Below are 16,495 nucleotides of genomic sequence, written 5' to 3' on the forward strand. Positions count from 1 at the left end.
CCGTGACAGAAACAGCTACAAACATGGTTGAGAGCTCTTTTTGTTTAGAACATCACCAGGTTCAATAATCTCTGGGATTCATGGTCTGTTACGGTCCAATGTTTAAGTTCACAGCCATTTTCAGCTTATACACTTTACAAATTACACTCCTATGACAACAAGGGCTTTCATTTAGTAAAGCCATAAAAGACTCCTCTTTTTATTCAGTTTTTCTTTTTTTTACATACTTTGGTATGTAGAATATGATAGGTGCAACTGTATTTTTGCATTGGGGAGAAAGTTTTGACTAGAACACTGAAAAACACCAGCACTTTTTGTAGTAATTGTCTCTTTCTTTTGTCCGGGGCATGTATTGTAGAAGTCAAATGTGTTCCACTTAAAAGACGGCACTTCAAATCAGCAGTACTATAAACATTTTTCATGAAATACCCTGTCCTTGATATGCAGACTGTCAGTGTTTGTCTGTCCTGTTATGCAGTGAATACATAGTTCAATTCAGCTCTCGGCTGCTCTCTCTGGTAGGAAGATCTTCAAAAGACAATTTACCCTTCAGTGTAAAATGACACTGAGACTTAGAAATATATTGTTTCTAAAGGACAATTTAAGGCGATACTCTTTAGGGATTGCGCTGCATTATTTTAAATCAAGTTTTGTAAAGAGGAAGAATTGAACTTCTAAATTCAATTTTAAACGATACTGAAATATGTTTAGCCCAAGCCTCCAAACTTCCTGTTTATAACGTGGATCCTAAAGTGTGCCAGAGATAAACAAAAGGTTTTCAGAGAGAATTTTCTTTCCACTATCTACTAAAAGCAGAATAATCTACCTTTGGCTCTGAGTGTAGCTCCATTTGAAAGTTTGTATATGACTGCAAAATTTTTGGTCTCTTAGACACAGTGCTTGAATCATGCCATAACACACTGAAATTCTGTGCCGGTGCTTTTTTAACGAGCCACAATGGTGTTCCAGTACTTCTGCTGGTCCTGGGACAGGTGGCTCCTTTCTGTCCTACGTGGGAAGCAGGAGCCAAACACAGTTAGGGAGAAGGCAAGGAAGAAGTGGTCTCCACAGGGAGTCATTCTTTGCTCCCATGGGCCTCCTGCAGGAGCCCCCCTGCTTGCTCCCTCCGAGGGTTCCTGACTGCCCTGTGTTCAGGCACTTCTTTTTTTAAAGGACTCCAGAACTGCTGAGAAACCTTCTGTTAACATGTTGTAAACCCAATAAAAAGGACCTAGTTAAACTGACATTCATAGGTAGAATTAGGCAGAACAGCTGGACCTTGCTTTAGATGTAACAGGCCATCTGTTTTCATTGAGTTTATCACTGTTTTACCACTGAGACGTTCCCACATAAAGCACATTCCATAATGAAGAAGCCTAGTTAAAATAGAAATATATTTCTAAAAAAATTCTTACAATTAATACCTATATATCCCATGCCAAAATATAGTGTTAATGAAATATGATAGTTGAGCAATTGAACCATCAAGCATCCTTCCCCCTCCTCTGCCCCCCCCCCCCGACCTTGCTTGTTTTGTAGATCTCACTGTAACTCTTGCTAATACTTTTGGAGTTGAAGAAGTGTGAACAATGGTGGAAATTCTTTGTAAAATGTTTCTACTGTAAGCAAGGTTTAAAGCAGCCATATTGACTCAGTAACCCAAAATTGAGTGTACTGCAATAATATTTTACATTTATACAGAAAAACATTCATCTTAAAACACTTTATAAATTTCATACAGAAGGCACCCAGTCCTGCATTATTATAGTTAATAGAAGTTTTGTTATGTATTTTAATGGAAGCAGCATCACATCCTTACAGAATAGAGGACGCTTCACAGCAGTAACAGGAAGGGAATATTCATATGACACTGGCGCAAATCCCTGTTCTTTCAAAATGCATCATGGGCTCATTAATGTCCACAGAGAGCAGACAGTACTTTATAGTTGAGATTTTGCCTGAAAATCTACTGTAAACAGCTTGGAGTTCAGTTTATTAACCTTTGAGGAATGCAGAACTGAGCAAATCCTCCATAGCTTTGAACCTGTGCTCCAGGAAAACAAAATGCTCCAAAACTAGCATTTAGATCTGTAAGTCATGCCCTCCAGCAGAGCCTAAAATCCCATAGAATATGTTTCTGCTAGGCTTGGGTTTTTTCATAGATCTATAAGGATTGTTAAGTCTGGTGTTCCCTGCCTTTGCTGGATGGATTGTTGGGGGCCGCTGGTGTGAGATTTCAGATCCAATAAAAATGAAGAAGCAGGCTTGATAAATCTTTCAGAAAATCTGGTTTTCTCCCAACTATTCATTTGGGGCTTGAGATAGATAGATATAAACATAAACAAACAAAATATAAACTGTTATGATGCCCTCATTCACACTAAGGCATTCTTACACTGCTCTTGAAATCATAATGTATATGCACATGGGTGACAAATTAAGGTTGCATAAGTAACCTTAATTCTGCTATTTCCTAACTTATGGGTGCTTGACTTTGCAACCTTAAAAATGTTCTTTTAATGTAGCTTTTGTATATATTGTTTCCCATGTTTGTTTGTTTTTTAAAATATCAAAACTGGAAAAAATATCATGTAGCATATTGACACCCACATGAGTCATCAGCAGGGTTGGATCCACCACACAAACCTCTGACACTGAGCTCACTGAGTAACTGCTAACATAGTAGGTTGTCATCCTTTGTGCTGACCAGCAACAGATGAGGATGAAGCCCACAAGTTGCCCGTAGAAGAATGGTGGTACTCAAGAATCTTGACTTCCATTTACATAAGAATAGCCATACTGGGTCAGACCAATGGTTCATCTAGCCCAGTATCCTGTCTTCCAACAGCAGCCAATGCCAGGTGCTTCAGAGGGAATGAACCAAACAGGCAATCATCAAGTGATCCATCATGCCCTGCTGTCCACTCTCAGCTTCTGGCACTCAGACTAGGGACACCCAGAGCATGGGGTTACATCCCTGAACACCTTGGCTAATAGCCATTGATTGACCTATCCTCCATGAACTTATCAAATTCTTTTTTGAAACCTGTTATACTTGTGGCCTTCACAACATCCCCTGGCAACAAGTTCCACAGGGTGCCTGGGTGTTGTGTGAAGAAGTACTTCCTTTTGTTTGTTTTAAACCTGCTGCCTATTAATTTCATTTGGTGACCCCCACTTCTTCTGTAATATGAAGGGTAAATAACACTTCCTTATATACTTTCTTCACACCATTCAAGATTTTATAGACCTCTTTCATATCCCCCCTTAGTTGTCTCTTTTTCAAGCTGAAAAGTCCCAGTCTTTTTAATCTCTCTTCATATGGAAGCTGTTCCATACCCTTAATAATTGTTGTTGCCTTTCTCTATACCTTTTCCAATTCTAATATATCTTTTTTGAGATGGGACAACCAGAACTGCATGCAGTGTTCAAGGTGTGGGTGTACCATGGATTTATATAGTGATAATAAAATAGAAAATGTCATAATATCTATCCCTTTCCTAATGGTTCCATTTCAGGTTCTGAAGGATAATTTACTGTTTTGGGCACAGTCTCTTCTGCCTGTCCTCCCTAAGCTTGAGTCCTTGTGTCCCACCCTGAACCCGTCCCTGTCCTAGTTCTGTCTCTTCCCCATCCCTGGTTCCACTCCCATTCCCCTTGCCTACCCAGTGCCAACTCTCATCCAATTTCAGTGTTTCCAATCCGCTCTGTCATTTCCCTCACAGGCTTCAAGTTCCAGCCCCCACCAATCAACAAGTCACATCCTCCCCACCCCCACCAGTTTCCAGTCTCCACTCCCCCTGACTGGATTCCCATCCCATTTTCATTGCCGAGCCATTCCCAAGCTCAACAGACAACTTTTTCCAATCTACTCATTTCCCAGTCTAGCTTTTTCCCCTTGTTTATTCAAATCAGACAGTCTCCTCCTCCATGCTGCCAGGGTGCGAGCCAGAGGAGCGGTCACTCAGCATAGGAGAGGCTCTCCCTGGTCCCAGTTTTAGTGCCTGGTCCCACCCTCATAGTCTCATGGATTTTAAGGCCAGACGGAACCATCATGATCACCTAGTCTGACCTCCTGCACATTGCAGGCCACAAAACCTCACCCTCCCACTCCTCTAACAGACCCCTAACCTCTGAGAAAGTGAAGCTGGCAGTGAAGAAACCGTCATGGGGAGAGGCAGAAGATGACTGGCTCTTTGCCCCAAATCAGCAGACAATGGTGTAATTTTATTGACAATGTAAAATATGGCTTCAGGTTGCTGACAATTTAGTGGTCAAGAAAATTGGGAAGAAAAATGTGTTTGCAGGAGGAGAACTCCAGTTAGATGCATAATTCCTAAAATGGGAATTGCAAATGCCATCTTTAAAAAATTGATCCAGAAACTAGAGACAGCTTCTTCACAGTGCTAGCTAGTTAATTACTACCAAGCCATTCTCCAATTGCATTATATATGAGGAATACCTTTGCTAAGAAAAAGCTAGCAAAACGGGATTTTATGATATGTATATTTTTAAAATACTCTTCCCCTTACACACATCAGAGTATTAAAATACTACAAAAACAGGTTTATATTAACAAAAAAGCACATCCATTAAAAAGTCTCTCTTGCTAAATATCATTTAGAAGGAAAAAACCCCACAGAGCTTACTACAGTTACTCCATTATTTCAAGTGGTAAATGTCTATGCTGTGGATCTAAAAGCTCCAACTCCGTTGGTGACCCAGCAGGAGTCAATATGGCTCCAAACGAGAACACTTCTTTTTCAGTTTGCTTTTTTTAAGAAGTGTAGGAAATTTCTTTTAAAAGAACTATGTTAAAAGAACATTAAGGTTGTAAAGTCAAGTACTCAAAAGTTAGGAAATACCAGAATTAAAGTGCCTATTGACCCCTGAAGTCTTTAAACCAGGGGTGGCTAACCGAGCCTGAGAAGGAGCCAGAATTTACCAGTGTGCATTGCCAAAGATCCACAGTAATACATCAGCACCCCGGCCAGTCAGTGCTTCCCCCTCCTTGCTCCCCCTGATCAGCTGTTTCGTGGTGTGCAGGACACTCTGGGAGGGAGGGGAAGGAGCGAGGGCAGGGCAGGCTATGGGGAGGGGAAGGAAAGGAGTGGAGTGGGGGCAGAGCCCGTGGCAAGTGAGGGGTTGAGCAGTGAACACCCATTGGAAAGTTGGCACTTGTAGCTCTAGCCCCGGAGTCGGTGCTATACAAGGAGCCGCATATTAACTTCTGAAGAGCTGCATGTGGCTCCTGAGCCACAGGTTGGCCACCCCTGCTTTAAACCATAATTTGAGGACTTCAGTAACTCAGCCAAAGATTAGGAGTCTATTACAGAAGTGGGTGGGTGAGGTTCTGGGGCCTGCAATGTGCAGGAGGTCACACTAGATAATCATGATGGTCCCTTCTGACCTTAAAGTCTGTGAGTCTTGTTCAGCTTCCTTGTGAATGTGCATTATGATACAATCTTTTAATTACATGAGCACATGCTATTTTTCCCACAACCCCTGCCTCATTCAGTGCACAGCATGGACCTGCTCTGGGGATAAATCAGGGCTGTGTTGTGAAGGAGGCTGTTGTCTGTAGGACCCTTGTCTCATTTGGTGCAGAAGCTGAAAGCCCTTTAGGGAAAGGGGCAGGGGACTGCAGGAAGAGAAAGGATAGTCTCATGTTAATACAGTTGAACATCACTGTGTCCTTGAGAGCACCCCAATGCAGAGGGCTCTCTGGTGTCTAGCACTGGGCCTCAGCAGGCCTGAGCAGCTGAGTGTACTCACTCACTGTTGTCATAATCTGTATCTACAAGGTGTCATGTAGGGAATCACATATGAACTGGGTAACACACTGGGCTGTTAATATTACTGTGTGGTGTATGTATGGATGATATATATGAAAAGTTATAAATATGTGCTGGAAATATATTCTTAAAATGTCATAAGTCACTCTGCCCTAGACAAAGGAATGTGATCCTGCCTGCTTGAAAGGGTCTCCTATGTAAATTGAGAAGATGCAATAGAAGTACATTTACATAAAAGTTAAAGCCATCACATTAGCGAATGGGGAAGGCAGCCACCTAACTACTGGGGGAGGAGACTGCAAAAATTAACCTGGCATCAGTTCTCTGGTGGACATAGCAAGCTGAGGCTTCAGGAGGGCTTCTTGTCTTTGAGAACAGAGACAAAACTTTGAGGATCTGAGCAAAGAGAAAAAGCCATTTTGGCATCCTTCACCTGAAGAGACAAAGAAACCAAGCGCTTTAAGGTCTGTATTGGACCCTGGCTGAGAACTGACCAGCCATGCTGGAAGAACAATTGTCATGAGAAATCTATGTTGAACAAAAAGCTCTGGTTTGTTAAGCTAGGTTTTAGTTTTAGAATAATAATTTTACTTTGGTTTGTTTGTAACCATCTCTATCTCAATTCCTTCTACTTGGTATCACTTAAATATCTGTTCCTTATTAATTAATTTAACCTTGTTTTATTATACAGCCATCTCAGGGCAGTGCTACTTGATGCACAAATGGAAAATTAAAAACTCTCCAGTGTGGGACTTTGGTCACCCAGAACAGACAATGGAACATATAATGACTCAATGGCTGGTTCTCAAATATGAAAGAGGCATCACAGCGTTACACTCCGCTACTCCTCATGCAATTGTCTGGCTTAATCATTTAAATAGAAAATTATAGTTGTTGCTCCACATCTACATCAGCCGTACGAAGAAGAAGTGCAGTGTTTCAAACTGAAGGATAAAATCCTCAGCCTGGACTGGTGCTGTGTACTGTCTCTTTAAAGGAGCAGGGAAATTGATAAGGAACTATAGTGAGAGGAGCTGAGCACTGCAGGGGAGATGATTTTGGAGAGACTCAAGGCTGGAAGAACTGTTGGTGTCACCTTGCAAGGAATAACCAGGTTGGTGGAAGCCAGGGTGAGGTCATTGTGCTGTAAGCAGGCTGCTGGTGTCAGGAATCTAAGCCAAAGCTGCACAGCACAGAAACACCCTGTGTTACAGGGCAGGTAATGACACAAACTCTTAGTGGTCTGGGTGAATCCCCAAAATGTCAGAGTCACCTTGGAAAAAAGAATTCCATCTCTGCCTCAGAGACAGAGGTCCTAAGAGAGGCTGAGCAACTCACAAACCATATTTTTCATAGATTACCACTAATTTTCTGGGTGCTCAGATGCCTGGAGTCAGATCTGCAGAAGTGCTGAGCACTCACAGCTGCAACTGAAATCAATAGAAGCTGTGCTTTAAATAGGTCTATAAAAACTTAAAATACACTGCAAAATCAAGCCCTCAGCATCTCAAGCTGGGCATCCAAAATTAATGGACACTTTTGACAATTTTAACCTTAATCTCTCTGTGCCTGAGTTCCCTTCCTATAAAACTGGGATAATAATACCGCCTTACCACACAAGGGTGTTGTGAAGATAAACTTATTACTGTCTGTGAAGCATACAGATACTACAGTGAAGAGTGCCATAAAAATGCCCATCAAGAAATTAGTAATTCACTGCAGTACAGAACTTGGTTAGTATGTAGTAAGTAGTGCCTGGGAACCCACATGCATACGTGCATTGACTGAGACAGGGCTCCTGTGGAAAATATGATGTGATCATGTACTTAAAGATTCTAACAACAATTTGTAATCCATTCTCTACTCTATTTTTCATCCTATATTTTCGTAAAGGATTTTTCCTTTCTGCCCTTTCACTGTTCCTTTTTTCTGATCTTTTATAAGAATATGGACTCAGGAATGTTGAAGTTTGCAAGGAACTTCCAAATCTATAATATTCCAGTGCCTTCAGAATTAGGCAAAATAAGCTCAACCATCCAATTTACCTACCTATATTCTCACTATCTGTTTTGATTACAGAATTCTTCAACTTCTCACCTAAAGTATGTATTGTATTGTTATGCCCAATAATGATTTCACCATATAGAAGGCTGCATTTCAGTGATGGGTGAAGTGTTTTTTGTTTATAACATTTGTAAAAAAAAAAAAAAATCTTTGGCATTATTTTGGTTTAAATATGCTATTTGTTAATTCGGACTTGCACAGTTCCTCACTAGAAACTACCATTCTACAATATTGTGAGGTGGCTGCGTAATTTAGGTAAATGACAGGAATTATAATGAAACTGCCAAATCAGGATTTGAATTCAGGTTTCAAGAAGTGAAAAAGCCAATTTGTTAGTCCATGCTGACCTCTACAAAAATCATCGGTAACAAGAATCATACTTATTTAAAATAGCTTTTTATTTAACTTCAACTGGAAAATAATCAACTTGTGACACCGCAGCAATTCACTGATGTAAATTTCTTATAAAATACATTTCTGCAATGAAAATGAACCAAAAAGTATTTTTGTGATACTTTAAAACTCTAACTATCCAGCCGAAATTCCCTATTGTGTACTATTACCATATGAGGGGAGATGCTTTTTATTTTAAAATTTAAAACACTGAGTTCTTCCAAATGGTGTAGTTCTTTATTTTTATTTGGAATGAGAAATATTAAATATGCACATATCTGTCAATCTGATCATCAATGTATCCAAAAAACACTTCCAGTTAAAATTATTACTTTAAAGAATCTTATTTGAAAAACTTGGCTGTTAAAGAATTCCCCCTAAGGAAAGGGGTGGCCTGAAATGCACAGAGTAGATCTTGGCCCAGCAGAAAGCTAGTAATGCACAGTGGAGCCACAGAGTAACTGAATGGCTGTTTTGTAGCATTAAGAGATCTACATGAAGTAAGCATTTAACAAAAAAAGTAATGGCGGCTTAGCCTGCAAACTAGTAGCCAGATACTGGAGTAGACTCAACTAATTAGCAGAATTACCTACCTTGAGACTGCATGGGTCTTTCCTGCTCACTCCTATAGATAGGACATGAACTGGACCCATGTGATATATAAGCAGCCTTCTCGCACAAGAGATGCGGTCAGATAAGCCTGTCTGACCCTTAAATCAACCAGAGGTCTGCTAATTGGTCTCATCTTGCTGCCAATGTTTCTATATCCAGTATGGTTTCCTTCCCAATAATTCATTATTGCAATATAAGGTATCTTCTATATATAGTTTTTCAATTAATTTTTTGGGGCATTATAATTGTCATGGTCACTGGGCTAGCTGCACTTAAGTCTCTCTGAGTCATGCCCCTCAGGTGTTAGACCTTTAGCCTTTACCTGTCCTGTGCATGTGTGTGTGCGGGGGGTGTGGGGGGGAGGGGTTTGGAAGCCTGTGATTTTCCCATTCTTAGACTAGGTCTCGGACTATAGCCTCAGTGTCTACACAGCAGGACTGGATTTGACAGAGTTTTAACTGTTTTACATCCTTTTGAACTGTGTGGTCTCAGCCTTCGTAAAACAGCTGTGTAACTTTGGCTGGAGCCTGGAAGTAGCATCTTCACAGCTAATAGCTCAGGTATTGTTTCTTAACCTCCTAATCTGTTAACCAGGAGGTGTTTCATCTGGATTCATTGTTTTACCCTCCTGCTTGATTCCCAAGATCCCTACTATTAACTAAACCAGTCCATGCAAACAGTGAATTAACTCCATATAGCAAACATTCTCATAACCCAATATATCCATATATTATTCATAAATGAATATATACCAGACCCACATCCTTCACAATAATCACATTATGTAATCTGCAGGTTATCATTACTACTCAGCATCAGGCTTCAAAATGCAAAGATGTTGAGAGACTAAGATTTTATTATTAGCGGAAATGGAAGAAATGTGGATTATAACTGAGAAATATAATACAATCTCTATAAAGAGACATGTGGCCAGATTCACTAGTATACTCTGACTGCTTTTGTGCTTCTCTGTTGATGCAAGATAGCTACAGACCTGGCTTAACTGACCAGATAAACTGGATTTACAGCTGATTTGTAACTGTGGAATGGTGCAATGCAGCTGCACATATGGGTGAATCTGTCCCAGTGTCTGTTCTGTAAATATCGTCTACAAATCTTCAGGGTTTTTTTGGTTGGTTGGTTGGTTTTGGTCTTCCTTAATAAAGTAATCTTGCTGAAATTTGAAGTAAAATCCATAAAAGCCTTTTAACTAAATATTAGGAAAAACAATATGATCACTTTCCTTTAAACTTCTAGCACCATCTCTTACATTTATTTTGTGCAGCTGATTAACTTCTATATTGGAGCCCAACATTTTTTATACATAAAAATAAAATCAATAATTTTGCTGTTTCCAAAACAGCTATATTACAGCTCACGACAGATTACAATGCTCTGCTTTTGCTGCCAGTATGTTTTCTGGTTATTTCTGGTGCTTTAAGTACGGCAGATGTTTTATTTTATTTTAACACAGATAAAGACTGTAGTTAAACCACTTCTAGAAATCAGCTGAAGCTTGCACTAGTATAAAGAGCTGGAAACTGCATAAAACAAATGCACTTTGGTTTCTTGGCAAGTAAAAACAAAACAAAACACAACACTCTAAAGGATAGATGCTTGAGTTTAATATTCAAATGGAATTAGCTATATTCTTACTTACCAAGCCCTCACTGGGCATAATGCTAGTAAGGTGAACTACTTCAAGGTGTGCTGACTGAGACACCAGAGAGTCAGATGAGAGAGAAATGATGTGGTCACAGATTCCAGACAAAGTTTTACACTAGAAAAAGCAAACAAAAATAATCATAAACCCTTGTGTTAAAGTGACAAACTGTTGGTATTAAAGCACAGTTCAAAGGCAATATTGTTTACACTGTGTTTACTTTACATGGTATATATATTTGAGCAGCAGTAGCTTTTCGTTCGTACTGTTACAAGAACACAGAGCTGAAGTTCTATATTAATCACAAGGCCAACTACGAGAGGGCCAGGGAAAATAAAATTCCTATCAATGCCATAACAAGTGATCATGAATTTACAGCACAGAAGCCCAAAGGAATCTTCTTGTGAAGTAATAACCTAAGCACGTGCGCTTGAATCACCTTATTCATTCAAGCGGCCACCCCTAACAAACATGCCTGATAAACTTGATTTTACCTGTTGCTGTACATGGCATTATTAAACACAGATTCAATTAAAGCAAAATATGTAAATAGTAATTACTTTACACATTAATTTAATTACTTCTTTGGCCAACAAATGAGAAGGGTAATTTATAAAGTCAAGTGTTTATTTAAGGTGTCAATTCCACAATACAAAAACATAGTGAGGTCATTCCACAGAATGGGGAAGTGAGATAAAGGGATGAAAGTTATTTGTCCCGGGTCAAACAAAACAACAGAAGGAAACAGAACCCAGACACCTGAAACAAGGGCCCAAAATAAGGGATCTGTCCCCATATTTTTTTCATGTTTTTTAAATTTTACTTTCAGACATAGTATGCCTAAAAATATTTGTACTTAATTTGCAACCATCCATTTAGATGCATTTCAGAATGCTCGTCTGGTGGGAATTCTGTTGTGTGCTCTCATTTTTCTTCAGGGACTACACTGTCATTTACTTTAATTACATTAAATGGTGGTGAAATCCCTTAAGGGAAGTTATACTTCATATATTTTCAAATGCATGATGAATTCTAATATCCCATTTGACACTACATATATAAGCAGAAGAAGCAGTGAATAACTCCTTTGCCTAAATACATAAACAGTGTTCAGAATTACTTCATCTTTACTCATTTAGAAACCAGGGTAAAGCTCTGGAGTACTGGATGTTGCATTTGGATCTCTGTATCAGCTGAAACATGTGCAAAATCACATGTATGTATGCAGCTCCCTATTGACTATGCATTTGAGCCTCTATCAAATGGCCACTGAAGAAAACACATTTTTCCATTGACTTCAGTCGGCTTTGGATCAGGGCCTTGAAGAGGAATATATGCATTGTCCACTACACCTATACCCTACACATTAAATGTATTCAGATACTTTACATATGCATATGTGGCTGGCATGTAGAATAAAAATTTAATCAAAGCATTGGGATCTGTAGTATGGATGTATTAGCCATGTGGCTATGTTCCAACCTGACTTTTTGATGCTGTAGTACCCCTATACAATTATCGTTTAGAATTGAGCCCACCACTACCCTTTAAAATTATTTTTATGCCACACATACAGACTAGATATCAGAAGCAATTCACATTGAATCCTTTGCATTGTTTGAGACACATCTAAGGTTTCTTCTTGACCAATGTTTAATGGGGGGGTGGGGTGAGAAATCTAGTAAGTAAACATTAGAACTGAATACATGTTAGGAAAAAGTGCTCCATGAGCAAGATTATGATGATAGCTCACCAAGTCCCCACCAAAGTTCAGAAACCTGTAGCATTCATGCAAGGTTCATGCACTTGGCAACATTCAGGGCACACCCGGAGTGTTGTGTAGGAGCAGTGCACACACGGCTCCTCTCAAGGGCATGAACCTTGGAATCTCACCCAGATGACATGAACTGTGGGAAGCCTCCCAGGACTGGGCTCAAGGCCCGAGAGCAAGCAATGCGGTAGATAGAAATTGGTAAATAAGAATATTATACAAAGCCAGTGTATTCCTTTTATCTGTTGGAGTATGTAATGCTCGGGGGGAGAGAGAGAAATAAAGGAGAAGGTGGAAAAGCTGACAGGCAGACCAGTCCGTGGGCAGACCAGCCTGCTTGCTTGCTTAAAGCTTGTCCTGTCTTGTATTTGAACCGCAACAGAAACCTAATTACAATCAATGGAGAATTTTAACATCAGGAAAAAATATTAAAGAGCAATAAATAAAATAATAAGAAATACCTGGCCACTCTAAAGTAGCTCAACAGACAACAGAGAGACCAGATGCCCATAATAAATGATGCAAAGGCTGGGACTGCAAAGGATGGGACTTGTTGTGTGAGAACACCCAGGAGACAATAATGAGAGAGTAAATAATGCTCTGTCTGGCACTATCAATAATACAAACTGTACCCGCATCTGTTGCAGCATCTTTTGGATAAAAACAAGGTGAGATTAAAGGCAAACAGAGAGGGGGAAAAGGTTTCTTAAGTTTGCTCCAAATTTTGTCATTTCTAACAGATCACCTTTCCAAACTACCATCAAGAAATTATAATTAATGATGATACTTTGTTCTTATATCACATTCTAGTCAAAAATCTCAGAGCATTTTACAAACAAGTCATTGTGAGAGTGAGAAGTATTAACCCCATTTTAGAGATGACACTGTAGAGTGAGAAACAGATTTAAAGTGACTTGAACATGGTCATTTTTCAAATCCATGTCAGACACCACCAGCAATAGGATCTAGGATCCCTGTGCTTTAGTCATGACGCTATATTAAAATAACAGACACATTCTCCGGATGGGCTAATGCCACCACAGAAAGCTAGATTGAACATCACCACAAAATTGTCCGAAAAAAATTGATATTCCAGGTAGTTCAGTAACTGCTGCAGAGAGAAACTATATGCACTTAAGCTGTCCAAGACTTAGTTTTCTTATAAACAATTTATTGAAATCCTATCACTGGGGCTTGACAAGAAAAGCACTTCCTCAAAATCACTTTAAACCCTGGACATACAACTCAGCATGTGTCACATAGGGTGTTTTTATTTTTAACTAATAGCCACTTTCAGATTGGTACCATAGGTATCTGCAGTTATTGTGCACAGAGAAAGAGATGTCTTGGTATTGTTCAGTATGGTATCAGTAGGTGTCTTGATCAGGTATTAAGAATTGATACTATGGCTGCTGTCCAGGTAATAGCATTTCACTGAGCACTTACCTAAATGTGGGAAAACTTGGCCCTCAGGGTTGCTTTGCAGATGCATGCCTCCAAGATGCTGTTTCAAGGTTTCTCTTTTGTAATTTTTCCTTTCCATTATGCACTTTCAATCAGCCACTGAGAATTGATCAAGCCTCAGCATTTTAAAAGTTTCTCTCTCTCTCTCTCTCTCTCGTTTGAAGTAACATTACTGTAGCTCACGAAAGCTTATGCTCAAATAAATTGGTCTCTAAGGTGCCACAAGTACTCCTTTTCTTTTTGCGAATACAGACTAACACGGCTGCTACTCCAAAAATTACATAAATATACACTTCTACCCCAATATAACGCAGGTTCGCATACAACGCGGTAAAGCTCTGACACGCTGCTCTGAGCAGTGTGTTAAGGGTGCCGTGCTGGGCCAGGGCCTAGGGGTTGGATAACAGGCAGAGGGTCTCGGGGGCAGTCAGGGACGACTCCTCCCCACCTGAGGGTCTGGGAGGCAGGAGCTGTGGGGGGGCACTTTTGAGGGACCCGCAGTCCCAGAGCGGCCCGGGGATTAGTGGGGAGCCGGAAGCAGCCCGCTCCGCTTCCCTCGCCCTGGCCCCAGCCGTGTCGCTCGGGGGAGGGGCCTTGGGGGAAGGGATCCCCCCTGGCACTCACCAGCAGTGGCGGAAGCAGAGCAGCCCGGCCCCAGCCTGCTCCACTCCTCCAGCTCCCAGCCTCAGCGCTCTGCTTCCAGACGCAAGTGAGTGCAGGACCTTTCCCCAACCCCTGCCCCCAGTGACAAAGCTGGGGCCACGGCAAGGAAAGCAGAGCAGGCTGGGGCCATGTCGTTCCGCTTCCCAGCTCCGGTGAGTGTGGGGGGCATCCTTTCCCCAAACTCCCAGCACTCACCGGCGGCGGGAAGCAGAGCACCGTGGCTGGGAGGTGGCGGAGTGGAGCGGGCTGGGGCCGTGTTGCTCCATTTCCCACCGCTGCCGGTGAGCGCCTGTCAGGGGGCGAGAGGTGTGGATAGGGTCGGAGCAGTCAGGGAACAGGGGGGTTGGATAGGAGGTGGGGTCCTGGGGGTGATTAGGGATGGGGGTCTCTAGAGGGGGCAGTCAGGGAACAAGAAACAGGGGGGGCCAAAGCAAGTTTGATATAACGCGGTCTCACCTATAACACGGTGAGATTTTTTGCCTCCCAAGGACCGCATTATATCAGGGTAGAGGTGTACCTCTCTTACTCTCTTGGCTGCTTTCCCAAAATAAAAATAAAAGCACTTACACAACTTTGAAGTGCTGTTTTGGGGCTATCCCCTCTCCTCCCTTTTCACACGTACATTTTTATTTTTAAAGCACTTATAAGTGAGCTTTTGGACTCCAAGTTCCCTTCTCCCTGGTCTCCTCTCAATTTTCTGTTTTGTTCATATGAACAAGACAGAAGTGTTTAGGGAAGATGAAATAGAGTCATGACCCCCATTCCTACACTCTCTACCATGTGGTATCTTTTGTGAAATTGAGCCATGCAAGGAATGCAACATATACAAAAATAGCCATGTGCGCAGGTTAAAATTCTGTACCTAAGGAAACAAGTTTGTTTAACAAAACACAATCTGAATACAGTTGATTCAGTCCTCTTCCCTAATTCAGAGGTCCCATGTATGGTTTTATGACTAGAGTTATGCAAGATAATGTACTTTCAGGTCACAGGGGATTGATTTAATTGTTGTTGGGTTTTTTTTGGTTAGTGGGGGTTTCCATCCCAAGGTTTGCTTTGTGTTTCAGTTTCAAGTGAAACCAAAAACTCACAGAAATTCAGCTGAAACCTCTGAGTTTTACCAGGTTTCCGGTCAACATCATGGGTAATAACTGCATTTTGCTTACTTTCAGTTCAAATCTATAACTCCTGAGGGGGTTATAACAAATGAGATCTGGCAGGTCAGGACAAATTGATTGTCAATCTGCTGGAGGCATCTCTTTAAAATAGGGTATTTGTGGGGCTATAATTCAATGCAAGGAGTCTAGTGAAGTAAAGTACATAGATGAAGTGGTCTGCAGTCATCAGAAAACAGAATTTTAACTCAAAATTTGACTATTGTTTATTTTATAAAATATGTATAATAGTTCTGAAATCTGGATCTATGCCTTGTACAAATACCAGAGAGCTCCCATTTCATCCCTGTCCCGACTTCTCAAAATTCCATATCAACTTCAGACTCAATCACCCCCTCTATCTCATTAGTCAAATTAAAGAAAGCAAATTTCTCTGAACAGAAACATTAATCCTCTGCTATTGTATATTATTTCTGTGCATATATTATTGTATGATTTTACTCTAAAGAGTAACTATGTAACAATGTTCTTCTCTTACACAATGGACATACTCTCTGTGGGTGAAATCTTGATGATTGACTTCATAGGGCCAGGATTTCACCCTGGATATATTAGTTGGACTCGTATACAATATACAGATTTTAGTTTTTACTGGTTTTTTAGTCCTGTAACCCTATAGAACCAACACAACCAGTACAGAGTGAGCTGGTTTCTATTCCTTTTCACATGATATCAATAGAATTGTTTTCTAAGTTCTAGGAAGATATGCCTGTGCAAACCCACTGATGGTCAGAGATGAACATGTGTTACCAAAGACATAATTTGGCATGCAGAACCTTCATTATTAGTGATATGCTAAAAGGGAATACCCAGATTAACTATCAGGCCCCAAGTTGAGTTTGCAGGGTCATTACTTAGGGAAAAATATTTTATTTGTAAATTGAGTGCATATGGA

The 16,495-nt window shown here is 40.6% G+C and overlaps 1 protein-coding gene across 1 annotated transcript in view; it reads right to left on the bottom strand.

The window, feature by feature from the left end:
- Positions 1–16,495, bottom strand: part of LOC114019421 (connector enhancer of kinase suppressor of ras 2) — a 456,264-nt gene that overhangs the window by 264,957 nt on the left and 174,812 nt on the right. Inside the window, exon 7 of the mRNA XM_043522361.1 lies at positions 10,525–10,644. Within this exon, the coding sequence (XP_043378296.1) occupies positions 10,525–10,644 (120 nt within the window). The remainder of the gene's footprint in view (positions 1–10,524; positions 10,645–16,495) is intronic.

This window comes from Chelonia mydas, chromosome 9 (genome assembly GCF_015237465.2).
Source record: "Chelonia mydas isolate rCheMyd1 chromosome 9, rCheMyd1.pri.v2, whole genome shotgun sequence".
Lineage (NCBI taxonomy): Eukaryota > Metazoa > Chordata > Testudines > Cheloniidae > Chelonia > Chelonia mydas.